The sequence below is a fragment of the Clinocottus analis genome, unplaced genomic scaffold (genome assembly GCF_023055335.1).
Source record: "Clinocottus analis isolate CAN_PGR_092001 unplaced genomic scaffold, fCliAna1.0.p SCAF_3, whole genome shotgun sequence".
Classification (NCBI taxonomy): Eukaryota; Metazoa; Chordata; class Actinopteri; order Perciformes; family Cottidae; genus Clinocottus; species Clinocottus analis.
Window position 1 is genome coordinate 13,552,297 of NW_027176042.1, and position 15,107 is coordinate 13,567,403.

The 15,107-nt window shown below is 41.4% G+C and overlaps 1 protein-coding gene across 2 annotated transcripts in view; it reads right to left on the reverse strand.

Moving 5' to 3' along the window:
- Positions 1-15,107, reverse strand: part of celsr2 (cadherin, EGF LAG seven-pass G-type receptor 2) — a 59,387-nt gene that overhangs the window by 18,562 nt on the left and 25,718 nt on the right. For both annotated transcript variants that reach the window (XM_068594301.1, XM_068594300.1), the window contains exons 3-5: positions 9,478-9,700; positions 4,836-4,951; positions 4,633-4,721 (exon numbers count right to left, since the gene is read on the reverse strand). In XM_068594301.1, coding sequence (XP_068450402.1) covers positions 4,633-4,721; positions 4,836-4,951; positions 9,478-9,700 — 428 coding nt within the window. The remainder of the gene's footprint in view (positions 1-4,632; positions 4,722-4,835; positions 4,952-9,477; positions 9,701-15,107) is intronic.

Below are 15,107 nucleotides of genomic sequence, written 5' to 3' on the forward strand. Positions count from 1 at the left end.
GCTAAGCTTTATGAGCCCGATTAAAAACTGGAGCTTTGAAACTGGGAAACAACAACCAAATAAATGGTCTCGGTTCAATTCCAGTTCAGCTTTAGCTTGCTGTGGACGAACATTTATAATAATGATAATAATTCATATCATAACAGCTAGAGCTAAAATGTAGCGGCTGGCAAGCGCGCGCACACACACACACACACACACACACACACACACACACACACACACACACACACACACACACACACACACTCTGCAGGACATCATCCCCGTCGACAAAGGATCGTCTTCATTGTCTGAGAAATCAATGGGGGAAGCAGCAAAAGGAGGAGGGGACACGGGGGAGAGAATTATGATCCTGTCAATAAAAGGTCGTGACCTCTTTTCAAAATGGCCAGTTTCTCTGAGGTCACGTAGAGCTCATGTTAACCCTAAGTGTAGGTTCAAGCTGGTGTCGCGAGCAGTGACCGCTCCCCTCTCACGGCCGGCCGACTGGGCCGCCTGCAGGCGAGGACGGCCACTGAGCCGTCAGCTGGTTAGACAGGATTTAGCAGGAATAAGCTTGTCTCCTGTGTAGAGATGATATGAAGAGTTGGCTCATTGCTAAGGCCTTGAAAACACATCAAGTGGGTTTTCTTCCTCGCAGTTTAGTTCCACAAAGTTAAACTAAAATAGATCTCCATCACCGTCTGCAGGGGCATCAGGAATTATAATTTCACTGATAGGTTGTCTGATCCCTTGATTTAAAAGCTCATTCAAAACAACACCAGCTAAATATACTGTAGATCAGGTTGGCAGCTCTATCAGATGAATTTTAAGACAAAAGCGCATCAAGAAATACATTATGTACAAATATAATTTTCCCTGCACTTCTGCAATTAACTTTCTTGCGTAGATTAGATTAACTTTCTGAGGGCTTCTAATAATATGAGTGTAACTGAGAGGCTGCAGTCGGTTACATTCCTGCCCTCACTTTGCGTCTTGTGATCACAGTGTGATGAGTGTTCGTGATGTGAGACCAATAATAACCCCAAACCACCTGGTCTCACTTTATCATTCTTTTTGAAACACAAATATCAGTTCATTGATTTTAAAAATCTATTTCAATCCTTCTAACATGTGTTGAAATATACAACTACAACACTTATAAAGCATGAAAACAAAGAATTAAATACAAAGGATTGAGATGTGTCGCTCAGTAAAAAATGTGTTAGGAAAATAAAGATGCACGTTCAGACTGAGAAAAAACTATCAAGATGCTCATGGTTTTATTATAGGCCATTTTTGGGTTGGCCATAAAAAGTGAATTATGCTAGCAGCCAGCTCGCTCCTCAGTCTGCGGTTCAGTTGACTGAACGATGAAGACAAGTCCAATCTCTCTCGATCACAGTTTCCCAGATTCACAAGCCCACATGAAAGCTGTTGAGTCACATAAGTATTTTCAGAGACGCTCTATTGGCAGGGAGCTGTACAAAGATATCAGAAACATTCAACAAGTTTCCCAGTACAACTGGCCCTGTTGTCAAGCAATGTTCCCACAGGAAGTCTGATTATTTTCTTGACTGTGACACATTAACTCACCGTTCAACACTGAAATGTTAAGTAGACGGAAACAGAAGCTGAAGGTGTTGTTTTTCTTTTCAGTTGATGGTCTTTGAGGCCAATTTGTTACAAATTTGTTGATGATGAAACAAGTAAACATGCAGTGTGAATTGCCAAAGGTGAAATCACCCGACATGCTCTTTTCCACGGTTTTCCCTTCACTGTGAAAGCTCTGAAACAGGCAGCGCTCCAGATTGGACGCTCCTTTCACTGACCTCCGCTGTCATCAGTCACGGCTGTTGACTCTCGCATAATGACTGTCTGTCAGGACGTCTTGCTGCTGCACAAATCCACGTCCTGTCAGCGCTGATTGGAGAGCACATATTTGCTCAAGACCACATTAAAACACTGCTCTCACTGACCGTTACAGGGGATTATGGGAATATGAGTTCCCTGTCACCGAGGGGGGCAGAGGTTGCGCTGGAGGAGCATGGCAGCAAGCAGCACAAATATGGGATCTAAGATTGACTAGAAAAACCATAGCAACAAGAGGGTTGGCCCTGAAGCGCAAAGCCCGAGTCAATACTTCTCTGGGCTTTTCTTTACCCTCCTTTCGCTCTTCTTCTGCTCCGCTTTTCTGTCCTCGCTGGAGAACAGAGAGAGAGGGGCACCTTCCCCGGGGCCGCATCATTCACTGCCCATGGTCCCAAAGGAAGCAGAGCCCAACACAAAGGCAGCGGTCATTGCCATTCTCCACAGTCCCCCGCCATCCTGAAAGCCACATTTCAATCGAGAATGCCCCCCCACCTCATCCTGCCCCACCCCCCATGGACAGGGACGGGTCAGAGTGGGCCACTGTGGGATACCTCCAGAAGGAGGAGCCACGTTTCTACCTCAGCAGCTCACAGGATGAGGGACATTAGTGGAGGGCGGGAGGATTAGTTCAGGCACAGCCGGGGGTTGCCCCAGACACTTCTGGGACGTTTAGGGCTAAAAGTAAGATATGTATTCAATGAAATGAGTAAACTAGTTACATGTTATGATACAGGTACAAACCTATACAATCTAATATGATAATATAGATGATTCATTCACTGTTCATAATAATAGTTGTAATTGAATTTTGTCTATATAAATATATATATATATAAATTCATGAATGTATTGTATATGTGTATATATATATATATATATATATATATATATATATATATATATATATATATATATATGTATATATATATATATGTATATATATATATATATATATATATATATATATACATTACTATGTCTCTACTGCGGGACTAATAAAGGAATTTCAAATCTAATCTAAAAAGAATTCCTGTTGCTCACAATTATTAAAATCATACAGTTACGAAGCGTTTGTGTGATTATTTAATGCTTAATGGATCATCAATTAATTAAAGTTAACTTCATGCATTATGCGCCCAAATCAGCCTCAGAGCAGAACCAGGATTCATATTCTCACGCGAATATGAAGCAGTGTTTATCAAACTGGCCGTCGATGCAAACATCTACATGTTGCACAATTGAAAATGTCTCATTAATACAAAACATCTTCTTCGAACATGCAGCACACTTAAATATGTAGAAATACTGGGTCAGTGAAACGACAAAAGACAGTTTTGTAGCAAAATGATTAATGAGACTATAATGTCTTCTTGGCAGAGAAACAACTAGTTTTCACCCAAAAGTTGACAAGATTGCCCCCCTTCATCACTTCTTCTGGCTAAAATCTGACACGGCCGTGTTATCATAGACACTGAATAGAAAATGCAAGCAATGGGGGTGTTGCCTGGCAACATCTTTATGATGCAAAGTGACTTCCTCAATAGACTAAAATGTGACATCCTGTGTGTTGGTCCTGGGTGGTAAAGTACTGAGAGAGCAAAGACAACAGCTCCATACATTCCTCCACAGATTGAGTTGTTGAGATGTTCTTACACAGAAATGTATTAGTCAAAGCATATTTAGTCTGATCTGACCACGTCTGGAGAAACATTGACTTCCCACTCACTGGTGTTCATTCATTCCCCTCCATCCTCCATCCTCATCCTCCCTCCCCTTGTCTCTTCCTCCGTCAGTGTGTAGTTGGCATGTTGGATCCTTCTAGATCATCAGCACTCAAGAGGCAGTACATCTAACGTACACAACTAACTTGCATCCACGACAGTTCGTCCTTATGGACGTGCTAAAAACAAAGTGTTTTATTGAGAAAGCATGTCAGTAATCACCGCAGCTTTTTGTGTAATACATATGAACGGTTTGTCGTCTGTAGAAGATCAAACCAGTGACCTGATTTCACCCTGAATGTTTTCGGTAACCATGTCTGGTATTTTTAGCAGACTGATTTAACCGGAGGTATGTTAGCTATGGTGAAACAAAGAAAAAGAAGGAAATGAAAAACCTAATCAGAATAGATCACTCCTGAAATGCACTGGCTTTCTTAAAGCCAATTAGATGAGAAGACTGATAGCATTCTTGTATCTGTACGGTAAGTATACAGTGCCAACCTGCAGTCTGGTTAGCTTAGCTCAGCAAAAAGACTTGAAACGGGAAGAAACAGCTAGCTAGCTCCGTCTAAAAGCAACATATTCGGCACATGGCCCCGAGTAAGACCACAACGTGTCATTTTTCTATTTACAGTTTTTGCCATCTTAATAAACCAAAGAGATATAACATGTTATATGTGAGTTTTACTGGTGCTGGTAGATTCCTTTGATATCTCTGGACAGAGCCAAGCTAGCTGCGAGTTAAACTAACCGACCGATGTGAGACTGGTATCAATCTTATCACCTCATTATCTTCAAGAGAAAGACAAAGTACAGTTTCTAAATGTACTATTTATTTAACCAACAAACTTCCAAGTAAATTCCAACTAGATAAAGAGTTTGCACTATATATCTATTTATTTACTTAAAAAACAGAAGTATAGTATATAGTACATGCAAGGCAATGTTTTGGATGAAACTAAAATCCTCTATAAGAGTTTGACTGTCATCATGAACCAGGCTCATGAACACGTGGTATTTGAGGAGCACGTCGTCTGTTTGTTTGTTCCGTTCATACCTTGTTGTAGTAGTGGACCTCCACCACGTGCCACTGGCCGTCGCTGACTCCTCCGAGGATGTACGGCGAGACTGTGGTTTTGGTCTCACCTGGAAAACAACGAACGAGGTAAAAGACTGCTATGCACTCAAAATAGTATAACACTGAAAAAAATAAATGTTTAAAGTGAATCACAATGACAAATAAATAAATAACTGTCTCACCTGCAGAGAAGGTGAGCTGTATCTGCTCATTGATGATTTCCATGGCGAGGAAGTCGTGTTTCTCATTGAAGCGGCCGTTGTAGAGTAACAAACCGTTGGGCTCTTTGGTCGCAAATCTAAAAAAAACAGATAATATTTCAATTGAATTACATTTGTAACTACCTAATCCCATCACTACCTAGTTCCTGTAGAAAATAAAATCCATATTTATTCTATAAATTAAAGGTTAAGGCTGGTGATATTCTACATTGTTGTTATTGTCAACAAATTCCAGGCCAAAATAATTCATACTTCTTAATAACAAGAATAGTTGATGTAGTTAAAGCCTGATATAGCTTTTTCCTCTTTGCCTTTGACCTCAATATTTGTAAATGAATCAGGACATTGTAATTTACTTTTACTCAATTACACAAAGTATCTACTTGAGCACAGAAAGTGTATTAATCCACTGTGGAAAATAGTCCCAAATCAGTATTTACTCTTGTTCTATTAATGTTAGCTGAAAATGACCGTGCCCAGCTGTTTATGGAAATTAATGAGACTTAAAATTTTATTTTAAACATATTTCTAAAAATATATTGCGTCATTGGAACAAATGGGATTGGGACTGAGTGCAACAGACATGTAGAGGAGTTTTTGTTTTTGGTCTTTTCATGAAATTTTCTGAAATTAAGAAAAATATACTGTAACATTAGCCGTTAAACATTAGAATACCAAAAGACATACGTACTGACGTGGACTGTAAGAAAACATGCTTACCGTTAAAGAAAGAATGCAGTGACCTATTTATAAATATCCATACTATTCCGTCATATTCACCTTGCATACATTTCACACTGGCTACAGTAACACAGAGTGACGTGTCGCTCGCTATCATGAAGACGGGCTAAAGACCCAACAATGCAGAGGTTTGACAAAGATCACTGAACAGATAATGAGGTTAATCGTGAACACAAGGCCGAGTCAGGGGGAAGAGGGAAAAAAGTAATATTTGCAGCGTGGACAGAGTGAAGGAATACAGAATCTGCCTGCCATGAAAATACATCACACGGCCACATTACATGACACACTACAACACAGAGACAGAGAACTAGGGCAATGTCAGAGCAGCACGTGGGGGAATGCATTACTGCAAGTAAAGAAGGGGCACAAAAGAAGACGGTTCAGAGAGACGACAACGACAGATTCAACATATATTTCCTCATAGAGGAGAACACAGACAGCTGCCAGCGCCGTAACCACAGCCTCAGTTTCAGATTCCTGTTAGCAACCTAATGATGAAACCAAATCTCTCAGGGCCATCGTGTTGCATGATCCTCGCATATTAATGCACATTTCAGTATATCTGTGCACATGGTTCAAACTCGGGGACCAGATAGCCGACGGTGCCGCTCTCTATATGTGGGACCAAAGCATGTGGTGGAGCATATGGTTTAAAAATATCACGCTTTACCTGTCAACTGTGGTCTGTGGTGGTAAATCTGATCCTGTGGAAATGGGTCATTGGGATGTGGGAAACGGTGGTATGACAAAAAGGTTATTAATAAATCCAGCAATAACGACTGTGTTTATTCATTATCTGTCCCACGGGGGACCCAGCAATGAGTCTCATGTTCACGTCTGCCATCCGTGAGATATGTGTGGCTTACTGGCGTCCGTATTTTCTGGACATTTACTCCATTAACATGCAGCTTCCTTTTCTTAAAAAGGAAGAAAGAGTTCTTCAATATGGAAAACCACAAGGGTCGTGTGACTTTTACCCTAAATGGAGCTTTAGCTCTTTTTCTTTTTGAGGAAGTATGTTATTTATACATCAAATATCTATACATGCTCTCAGACAACATGAGCATCCGCCAACCCCCTTCTTTCAAACTTCAGGGTTTGAGGACATACTATGTATGATGCTATTTGTGCTGTATTCTTAAGCTAAAGAGGAGCCAGAGGGCACGGCACCACTGACCCGCTTACTGAGGAAAGCAATAATCACGACCTCAAAGGAAAGAGGATGCCGATGCTCCAGATGATAATAACAGCAGAGACAGAGCAGTCAGACGGTGTCTTTACATCCAGTGAAAAACACAGACTGTCATCTAGAATCATGATCTTAAGTCTCTAAACCTTCACTAGGCTTCCAGTCTTTGACGGATCGATTTAAAAGGCTTCTCCACATTGCCCCACTGAGCCCTCTGAACTATGAGAGTAATCAGCCGGAGCTAAATCCTGACTCAACTGGCCTCACTGCGTGTCACATTAGGCACCCATCAGTAAAAATAACAACCAGTCTGCCCTTATGTAGGGGACCGTGTCACGCTATGCTAACATGCTGCATTTGTGCAGTGAGGAGGAACAAAAAAAAGCACTTTATTTATTTTAAAGCCTAAAAGTGTGAAATGAAGAGATACACTATTTTGTAGATAATATACCTTATATGACTTGCTGGGAAAAAAAGAGAAGCCTTATTGAATTCATTATTTTAAGAATATGTTTTTGCTTTGAGGATGAAAGTGTCAGCAGGTTGATTCACTGCTTTCATTCAGATCAAAATGTCTTAACAATTACTGAAAGGATTCAGATTTTTGTAGACATGCATGTTCCCAAGAGACTTGACCGAATTTGACAATCCTCTGACTTTTCCTCAAACATGAGGTTTGTTGGTACTGTCATTACTGGGTGAATCTTAATTAAAACACGTTGTACCTTTCTGTGAAATCTCAGCCTTAATTGCGGAGCTCAACAGCCAGAGCTGTAATAAAAAGAGACCGAAAATTAACCGTCACTCAGGGAATTGGTTCCACATCCTGAGCCGTTCATCATAACAGAAGCTCTTTCTGGGGAAACCCGATCAGTGCAGGCTCAGGTAACAGAGCTACTTGCTGACCTCACCTGCCTCAGGCTCTTGGTATCGGCCCCTTTTACACAGCAGCCACTTCACAACTTCACAGCACAACTGCCGGTGAAATGAAGACTACTTTCAAAACTGGTTTGTGCAGTTTTCCATCAAAAAGAGCGTCATCTGAACCTTGTTTAAAGAAGGGCAGAGTCCATAAAGCTCACAAGGGGGATTTTATTTCACCGGCAGCCATTGTGAGTGTCAACTCCTAAACACGGCTAAGGTGACGGGTATCACAGTATCACAATGAGAAAAGCAAAATGGCAGTACATATTCCCTGTGATATCAATCCGAGAGGTGATACTTGTTGTCACTTGTTGTGACAGACATCAAACTGAATTTTATATCGTTGATTACATTTCATCACATGGAGAATTCATGCAGACTGGAGGCCCCACTGTTTTTGCATGTGTTCACGGCGCGTCTGCTCATTTTTATAGCTCCTCTCCCTCCACAAACCATCATCCAACACTCAACCGCACAGCTTCAGCTTCAATTTCTGGCACAAAGTAATACAGATATTTACCTACGGGACAACGATGTCAATGACTGACTGATGAAATGATGAAAACCCAGATATACTAAAACTAAAACTGACAACTTTTAAAACGAATCTGATAAAAATGTTGATGAGGTGCAGGTTTTTCTTTTTGTGCATTGTCGGAAAAAGAAGGAACCGTGGGCTCAGGTCTTTGCTATTTTTACTGAATGCTAATTGCGGCATGAGATGGCGCCTCCAGCTCTCAGAGAAAGTGCCAGCATTAGCAATGACATAGCTGTTCTCATCTCATCTCATCCTTCAGAGAAAAGCTCTGCACTGTCTCGTCTGAATTGAGATTTCTTTTCATTCTGGTAGTTAAATGAATAGTTTGATATGTTGGGAAAGAAGCTTAAACAATGTATTACCAAAGTAAATTAAAAAGCTTGTCGTGTCATGTCTGTAAGGTAAATATTTAGAGACAGTCAGCAGCCGGTTGGTATCATATGTTTTCGTACATCTTGTAAAGGCCTCAGATTTTAGATTATTATATAAAATTGCAAAAAAAATTTGTCCATAAGAAATACATTTTCTTAGGAATAAGAACAACAAAATATGAGCAGAAAATAAAAAAACAAACACTGAACATTTGGAGAGAAATAACACCAAAATGACCCTGAAATAATAACCTGAAGCCAACATTAATAATGAAGTTAGCAATAGCAATATTGCAGCTACAATGTTGCATACATTTATAATGACTGCACACTGCGATACACTAAAGACGACCTCGCTCGGACTTCACCTTAGTGAGGGAGAAATGCACAGACTCATGGTGACCAGTGACTCCGACTGCAATAGGATCAGACTTAGTCTTGGCTGCATGATTCACATCCTCATGTTATGCAAGTCTCTTCAGCTCACCTTTCAGACAATCTTTACTTCACAGTGCAGTTTGCACGGCTCTAATGTGCAGTGGTTCTGTATTTATGGCAAAGTGACTGTAATCGTACACCACCGTCGCTCTACAGAAGATGGCTTTTGTTCAGTGAGCACATTATTGCTAATAAACAGCATTATGGTTACATAAATGTGAGGTGCGGGGTTGGGGGGGGGGGGGGGAGCACACTTCAGTGGAGGGAATAGCTGGAGAGTTTGCAGAAGTAGGATGTGGGGGTGGAGGAAGAGTGAATCACAGATTACTGGAAAGCGATGGAGAAGCGCAGGTGGTTCAGGTGAGCTGCACCTCGGAGCAGGGAGGCGGAGGTGCTTACGTAAGAGAGAGGGTGAAGTGAAAGCGCTGGCGGAGGCCCTTGAAGGTCAGGAAGGAGTGCGGGGGGAAGTTGCGTGTGGTCATCTCACAGTAGGGCTTCTCGTAGCCGCCCGGCGGACACTCGCATTTAAAGCCGCCGACCAGCAGGTTGACACAAGAACCGCCGTTCTTGCAGACTCCCGGAGCACAGCGGCCCGAGCGGGATGACAGCTCGCAGCGCTCCCCTGGACACAGAGAGGTGGATGGGGAAGGAGGAAAGTGGAGAGAAATGAAGATTAATATTGTTTGTGACAAGCAGCATCCCTTCAGTCATCCCTGTGGCTTCCACATCGGGGGCATTATACTGCGCTATGCTTGCTTTCTGTCACTGCAGCGGCCCTATACGTGCCGTTACAGAGGTGTAACATCATCCACCTGAACATTACACAGCTCTACAGTTTAACACATACAGGAGTGGAGAAAAAATACTTTATAACATTGTTACCTCAGAAGAAAACTGACTTAGGAAGAGTAAGAATGATCAGTATCTCCCCTCGGTGTCACACCCCCTCCTCCCTTTGGGAATACGGTTGTAGCTTGTGCTGCATTTACATTCAGGGAGACAACTTGGTGTCTCAAAGCGAGTGAATTTATGCATTCAGACTCTGAAGCCGTCAAATGCAATCATTGCAATTTCTGCAGATGGTGTTGTTCATGATGATTACATTTACAGGCATTTGATGAGTTCCTTTCCAAAATACGATGTCAATCAGAAACAAGTAGTTGTGTGTTTCTCCTATCTGATAGATAGATAGATAGATGTATAGATAGATGGATGGATGGATGGATGGATGGATGGATGGATGGATGGATGGATGAATGGATAGATAGATAGATAGATAATTACTTTATTGATCCCTGAAGGGATGTACAGCAACATCACAGAAAAACAAAATATAAATAAATCTATTTGATCAGCTCTTCTTTAATGTCACATAGGTTGAGTAATGGGTCACAAATAGGGCTGCAGCTCCGTTTCATTATTAACCGCTTATCCAATTTAGGGGTTGCGGGGTGCTGAAGCTGATGCTAGTTGACAGGCAGGGGTTCAGTCTGGACAGGTCGCCATTGCAGGGCACATATAGAGACAGACAAACACTCACGCTTACATTCACATATACGGGCAATTTAGAGCCTCCAATTAACCTGAGCTGCATGACTTTGGACTGTAGGAGGAAGCCGGAGAACCCGGAGGGAACCCACACTGACACGGGGGGAACATGCAAACTCCACACAGAAGAATCGCCCGGGATTGGGATCCGAATCCGGGCCCCTCTTGCTGTGAGACGACTATGCTAGTCACTGCACCACCGTGTAGCCCAGGCTGCACAAAACTATTATTTTATAATTGATTGATCAGCAATGAGAACAAAAAAAAAGATATTCAGTTTACTTTTACAAAAGACAAATAAATGCACAACTGAGAAGCTTTCTGTTGATCATCCATCCATTTTCTGCCGCTTATCCGGGGTCGGGTTGCGGAGTCTGCAGGCCCAGCAGGCCGACCCAGGCTTCCCTCTCACCCGCAACATTTTCCAGCTCATCCTGGGGGACCCCGAGGCGTTCCCAGGCCAGCCGGGAGATATAATCCCTCCAGCGTGTCCTGGGTCTTCCCTAGGGTCTATTTATGATGCTAATGTTAGTATCCCGATACTGACATCTGTTCATTTAACGTTTTTTCTTACCAAAGAGAAAAGGCCTTATAATGAGACTCATGGAATAAATGCATAGTATATTGCACTAAGACATTGATGAGTTCAAATACATTTCTGCTGTACTGAGACATAAACAACATATTCATAGAGAAATGCACATTCCTAAAGGTTCACTCTATCTTCTGTGATAATTAACGTCTTTGGGTTTTGGTTTGATGGTTCTGACGCTTTATAGACAAAACAATTGATTGATAAACCGAAAAAAATTGTAGGTTATTATGAAGGTTATTCAATTGTAAAAAATGTCTCCCATTGAGCTGAGGTGCAGAATTAAGATAGATGACGATCGGTCACACCAGGCCAACCCAACAGTGATCAATTTGAAGGGGGAGTTCGGTACAGCAGCCAGACGTGCACAGACAATGAGACTGTGTCACTATCGGGCCTCGGCCCTCCTCGGCCCTGAAGCTCACAGGCCGTTTGTCTGGATCCTCTGGACGGGGAGGCTGCAGAAGTTGCTCAGGCGAGACTGTACACTCCCATGTGTGTGCTGGAATTTGTGTCAAAGCCACTCAGTCAGCAGAGAGGAAGACTACTGTAACACACGCACACACACACACACACACACACACACACACAGCCCACATCTTCATCCAACAGCACTGAGACACAGGCCTTTTATTTACTCTTTGACTATTAATCCTCTATTCACGGTGCACTGAAAGCAAGTTTCTTTGTTTGACCGATGTTGTTAAGTCAAGAGACTCTGGATGAGACATAGAAGTTACTGATAATGAAGCTAAACGTCTTTTGATTTAAAGAGATCATTTTGGATCCCAGAGACAAAAAAAACTTCATACAGAAGAGAGTGATTAAACGTTTAGCTGTAGTTTACCACAAAACCACACATAGTAATTAAAAAAGGCATTATAAATTGTTATTTTATGTTATAATTAGATGACATAACTGTTGGAAGAAAAACATATGCAAGCTTAATCAGTTACTGTTTCACTGCTGTATTCAGACTTCACATTGAACTGTCTCTGTTCAATATTAAACACAAACTCAGCATCTCTCCTGACAGCAGTGAGACTGGAGAATCTGTATGTTTCTATCTGAAAGAACGAGCAGTTCCTTTGTTATCGTATGACCATTTCTTGCAAACCACTCTGGAGGACGAGGGGAAAGGTTCACGGTTAGGCCGAAGACGTCATGAGGGTTTCTGTTCGTGGGTCATGATGAGTGTTTAAGAGCTGGTTCTCTGAGAGATCTTTGAGCAGTCTTGGATATGCGATTTGTCACGTTGTACTTCTGACTCTGCTCCTTCCTTGCAACGAATAAATGTTCCTGTTTTCATGATTTTACTCCAAGGTGTTAAGTGAATTTTTCTAACAACAACAAATAAATAATTTTCAGTTTGGTAATAACAAGGTTAAATAGTTGTGGGTTGCCAGGTTGTGTGCCCACGTTCTGCCAAGCTTGTTTTTCCTTGTTGGAGCTTTAGCTAATGAAGAACGCCTCCCTGAACTGTTGACCTGTTGGAGGAAAGCTGCAGAGCATCAAGGCAAAACACTGTGTTAAAGATTTACTAACATTTATAACGGCAGCATCAATGGCCTATTGTTAACCCTCTGAGACCGCAGACATTACTGTCTTCAGGAGGCTGCAGCGGGCAGAGTGAGCGGTATCACTTGAAACTAGATGACCTCATGGGTTCATTGGTACCAGCAGTGTCATGCAGCGTGTTGGGAAGAAGGCTAAAAAACACTCTGAAGTTAGGTGAAACTTTGGTGAGGGAAACTGGCATGGCATTTATTCAATAATAACAATAATGTGAAGCTTTTTTTGCAGTTTCCATAACAGAAGCTCTCATCATTCAATAGCAGAGAAATGCAATTTTTGCAGAAAACTCCAAATGTTAAATGTTTTCGATACTAAATCACAGCATGATTCTTTCATGGTGTTTATCTTGTCTTAATGTTATATTTTGGAGGGATTTTTAATATTTCTTTTAATTCTTGAGTGTCCAATAAATTTCAATGTAGCACCAAATCAAATGGTACCAATGCAAACACTGCTGCAACAACTTATGAGACTGTGAGACTTATGAGATAATATAAGTGGGGAATTGACATTTCCATCACATTGTTCTCACAAAGTATTAAAATTAATGACTAGAACAACTTGACACACTGCAACTCAAATTAATCTTCGGTTCCCAGCTGTCAAATCCTCTCTACCCTGCAGACAGAAACAGGTCTATGTGGGTCTCTCCGACTTAAACCCTCGACCTTTGATATATGAGGGTTTTATTATTGGGGGTTCCTTTGACTTGTATGCTCACTACAGCACATCCCAAATGTATTTTTTATATATGCTATAAAATGACTACTGATCTGTAAGACACCAATAACTTGTCTTTCAACCTGAAGCCCTCAGTGAGAACGTTATAAGTTTCTCCGACTCTAAAGTGGTAATAACACTTGTACCGTCAGTAATGTCAGGGCGCCCGTCTCTTCCAGAAGCAATAAAATGGAGCGTAACAGCAGCTCTCCGCTGTCAGCTCGTGATAATTTACTTCTGGCTGATGACAAACAGCTTTTGCTGGCCAGCCGGCATCAACATAAAGCCTTCCTGTTCCAGAGTTGTCTGCCTTGTTATTAATTAAGCAACTTGCTGTAGGCAATAAACTACTTGTGTTTCTTTCAGCGGCCACAGTGGTCAAACATTGCATCAGCAAACAGAGCTGTCACCACAACACTGTGCTTTATTGTGGAAAATACATATTTAACAGTACATTTCGTTGCAAATGTATACAGATCTGCCTCCCTGTTGCCCAACAAAATGCTTTTCAGTGTTCAGTTCCTCCCCTGTGGGATGTCTCCTCCACAACGGCTTCATGTTGCCAGGTGAGCGGCACAGCGGGGCGGGTAATGGGCTCACAGTCACAATCCTACAGAATATCCTGATCAATAATTCAAACATGTCTCCTCTGCTCTATTTACCCCCTCTATACGTCCATCCCAAAGCTCACACTGTGTTTGCTGCCAGCATGAATCATTAAGGCAGCAAATCACACAGAGATCCTGTTTTTATTTAGACAGGAAGAGACTCTTCAGCACTTTGCTCTTTCCATTTTGTTTATAAATGTGAGACTTGATTAAACCTAGACTGACTATATATGAACTGTATATAAAAAAGGCATTGACAGTGGACAAACATGTCATTTATGTGCAATGTAATTATAACACTGAATACAAATGTAGATATTTACACCTCTGACCACACATTAGTCTTGTTTTTCTCAAACATGCACAATGAAAAACAACAGATGATAATGTGTCTGCTAAATGAGTTTGTAGCATTTAATCATAAATTGATCACACACAGAAAAAAAAAGAAATGGAGACAATGTGACAAATAAGACTAATTAGTGGGTGATTTGCGAAATGAACAACATCCTGTAATTTAAGCCATTGCTGCAGAAAAGAACAATAAAAAACAACAGCTCCTATGTATCTGAGACCAGAAGACAATCAAAAGCCTTAAATAATCAACTTGAGAACAGAATGATCAGAATGACCCTCCAGACTCAACAACAACAACAACAACAACAACAACAACAACAACAACAACAACAACAAGATCAGGGAAGCTAAGAGCGAGATCCACTTTCACTACGGCACAGACTCAGTCTGTCAAACACAGATCAATAATTTAATGACCAGGAGGTCGGCGTGATGTTGAAAGAGCAACGACTCCGGACTGTGACGGTGAACGATGAGATGAGGTGATCAATGCTGAAATAGATACGTGACCTGGAGCGATATCTATGATCACATCTTCTAGCCACATCACTGTTATCTAGAGGATTGAACACACTCAAACACTTCAACACATTGCAATAACTATCCTGCACCTTTTTGATACATTTACA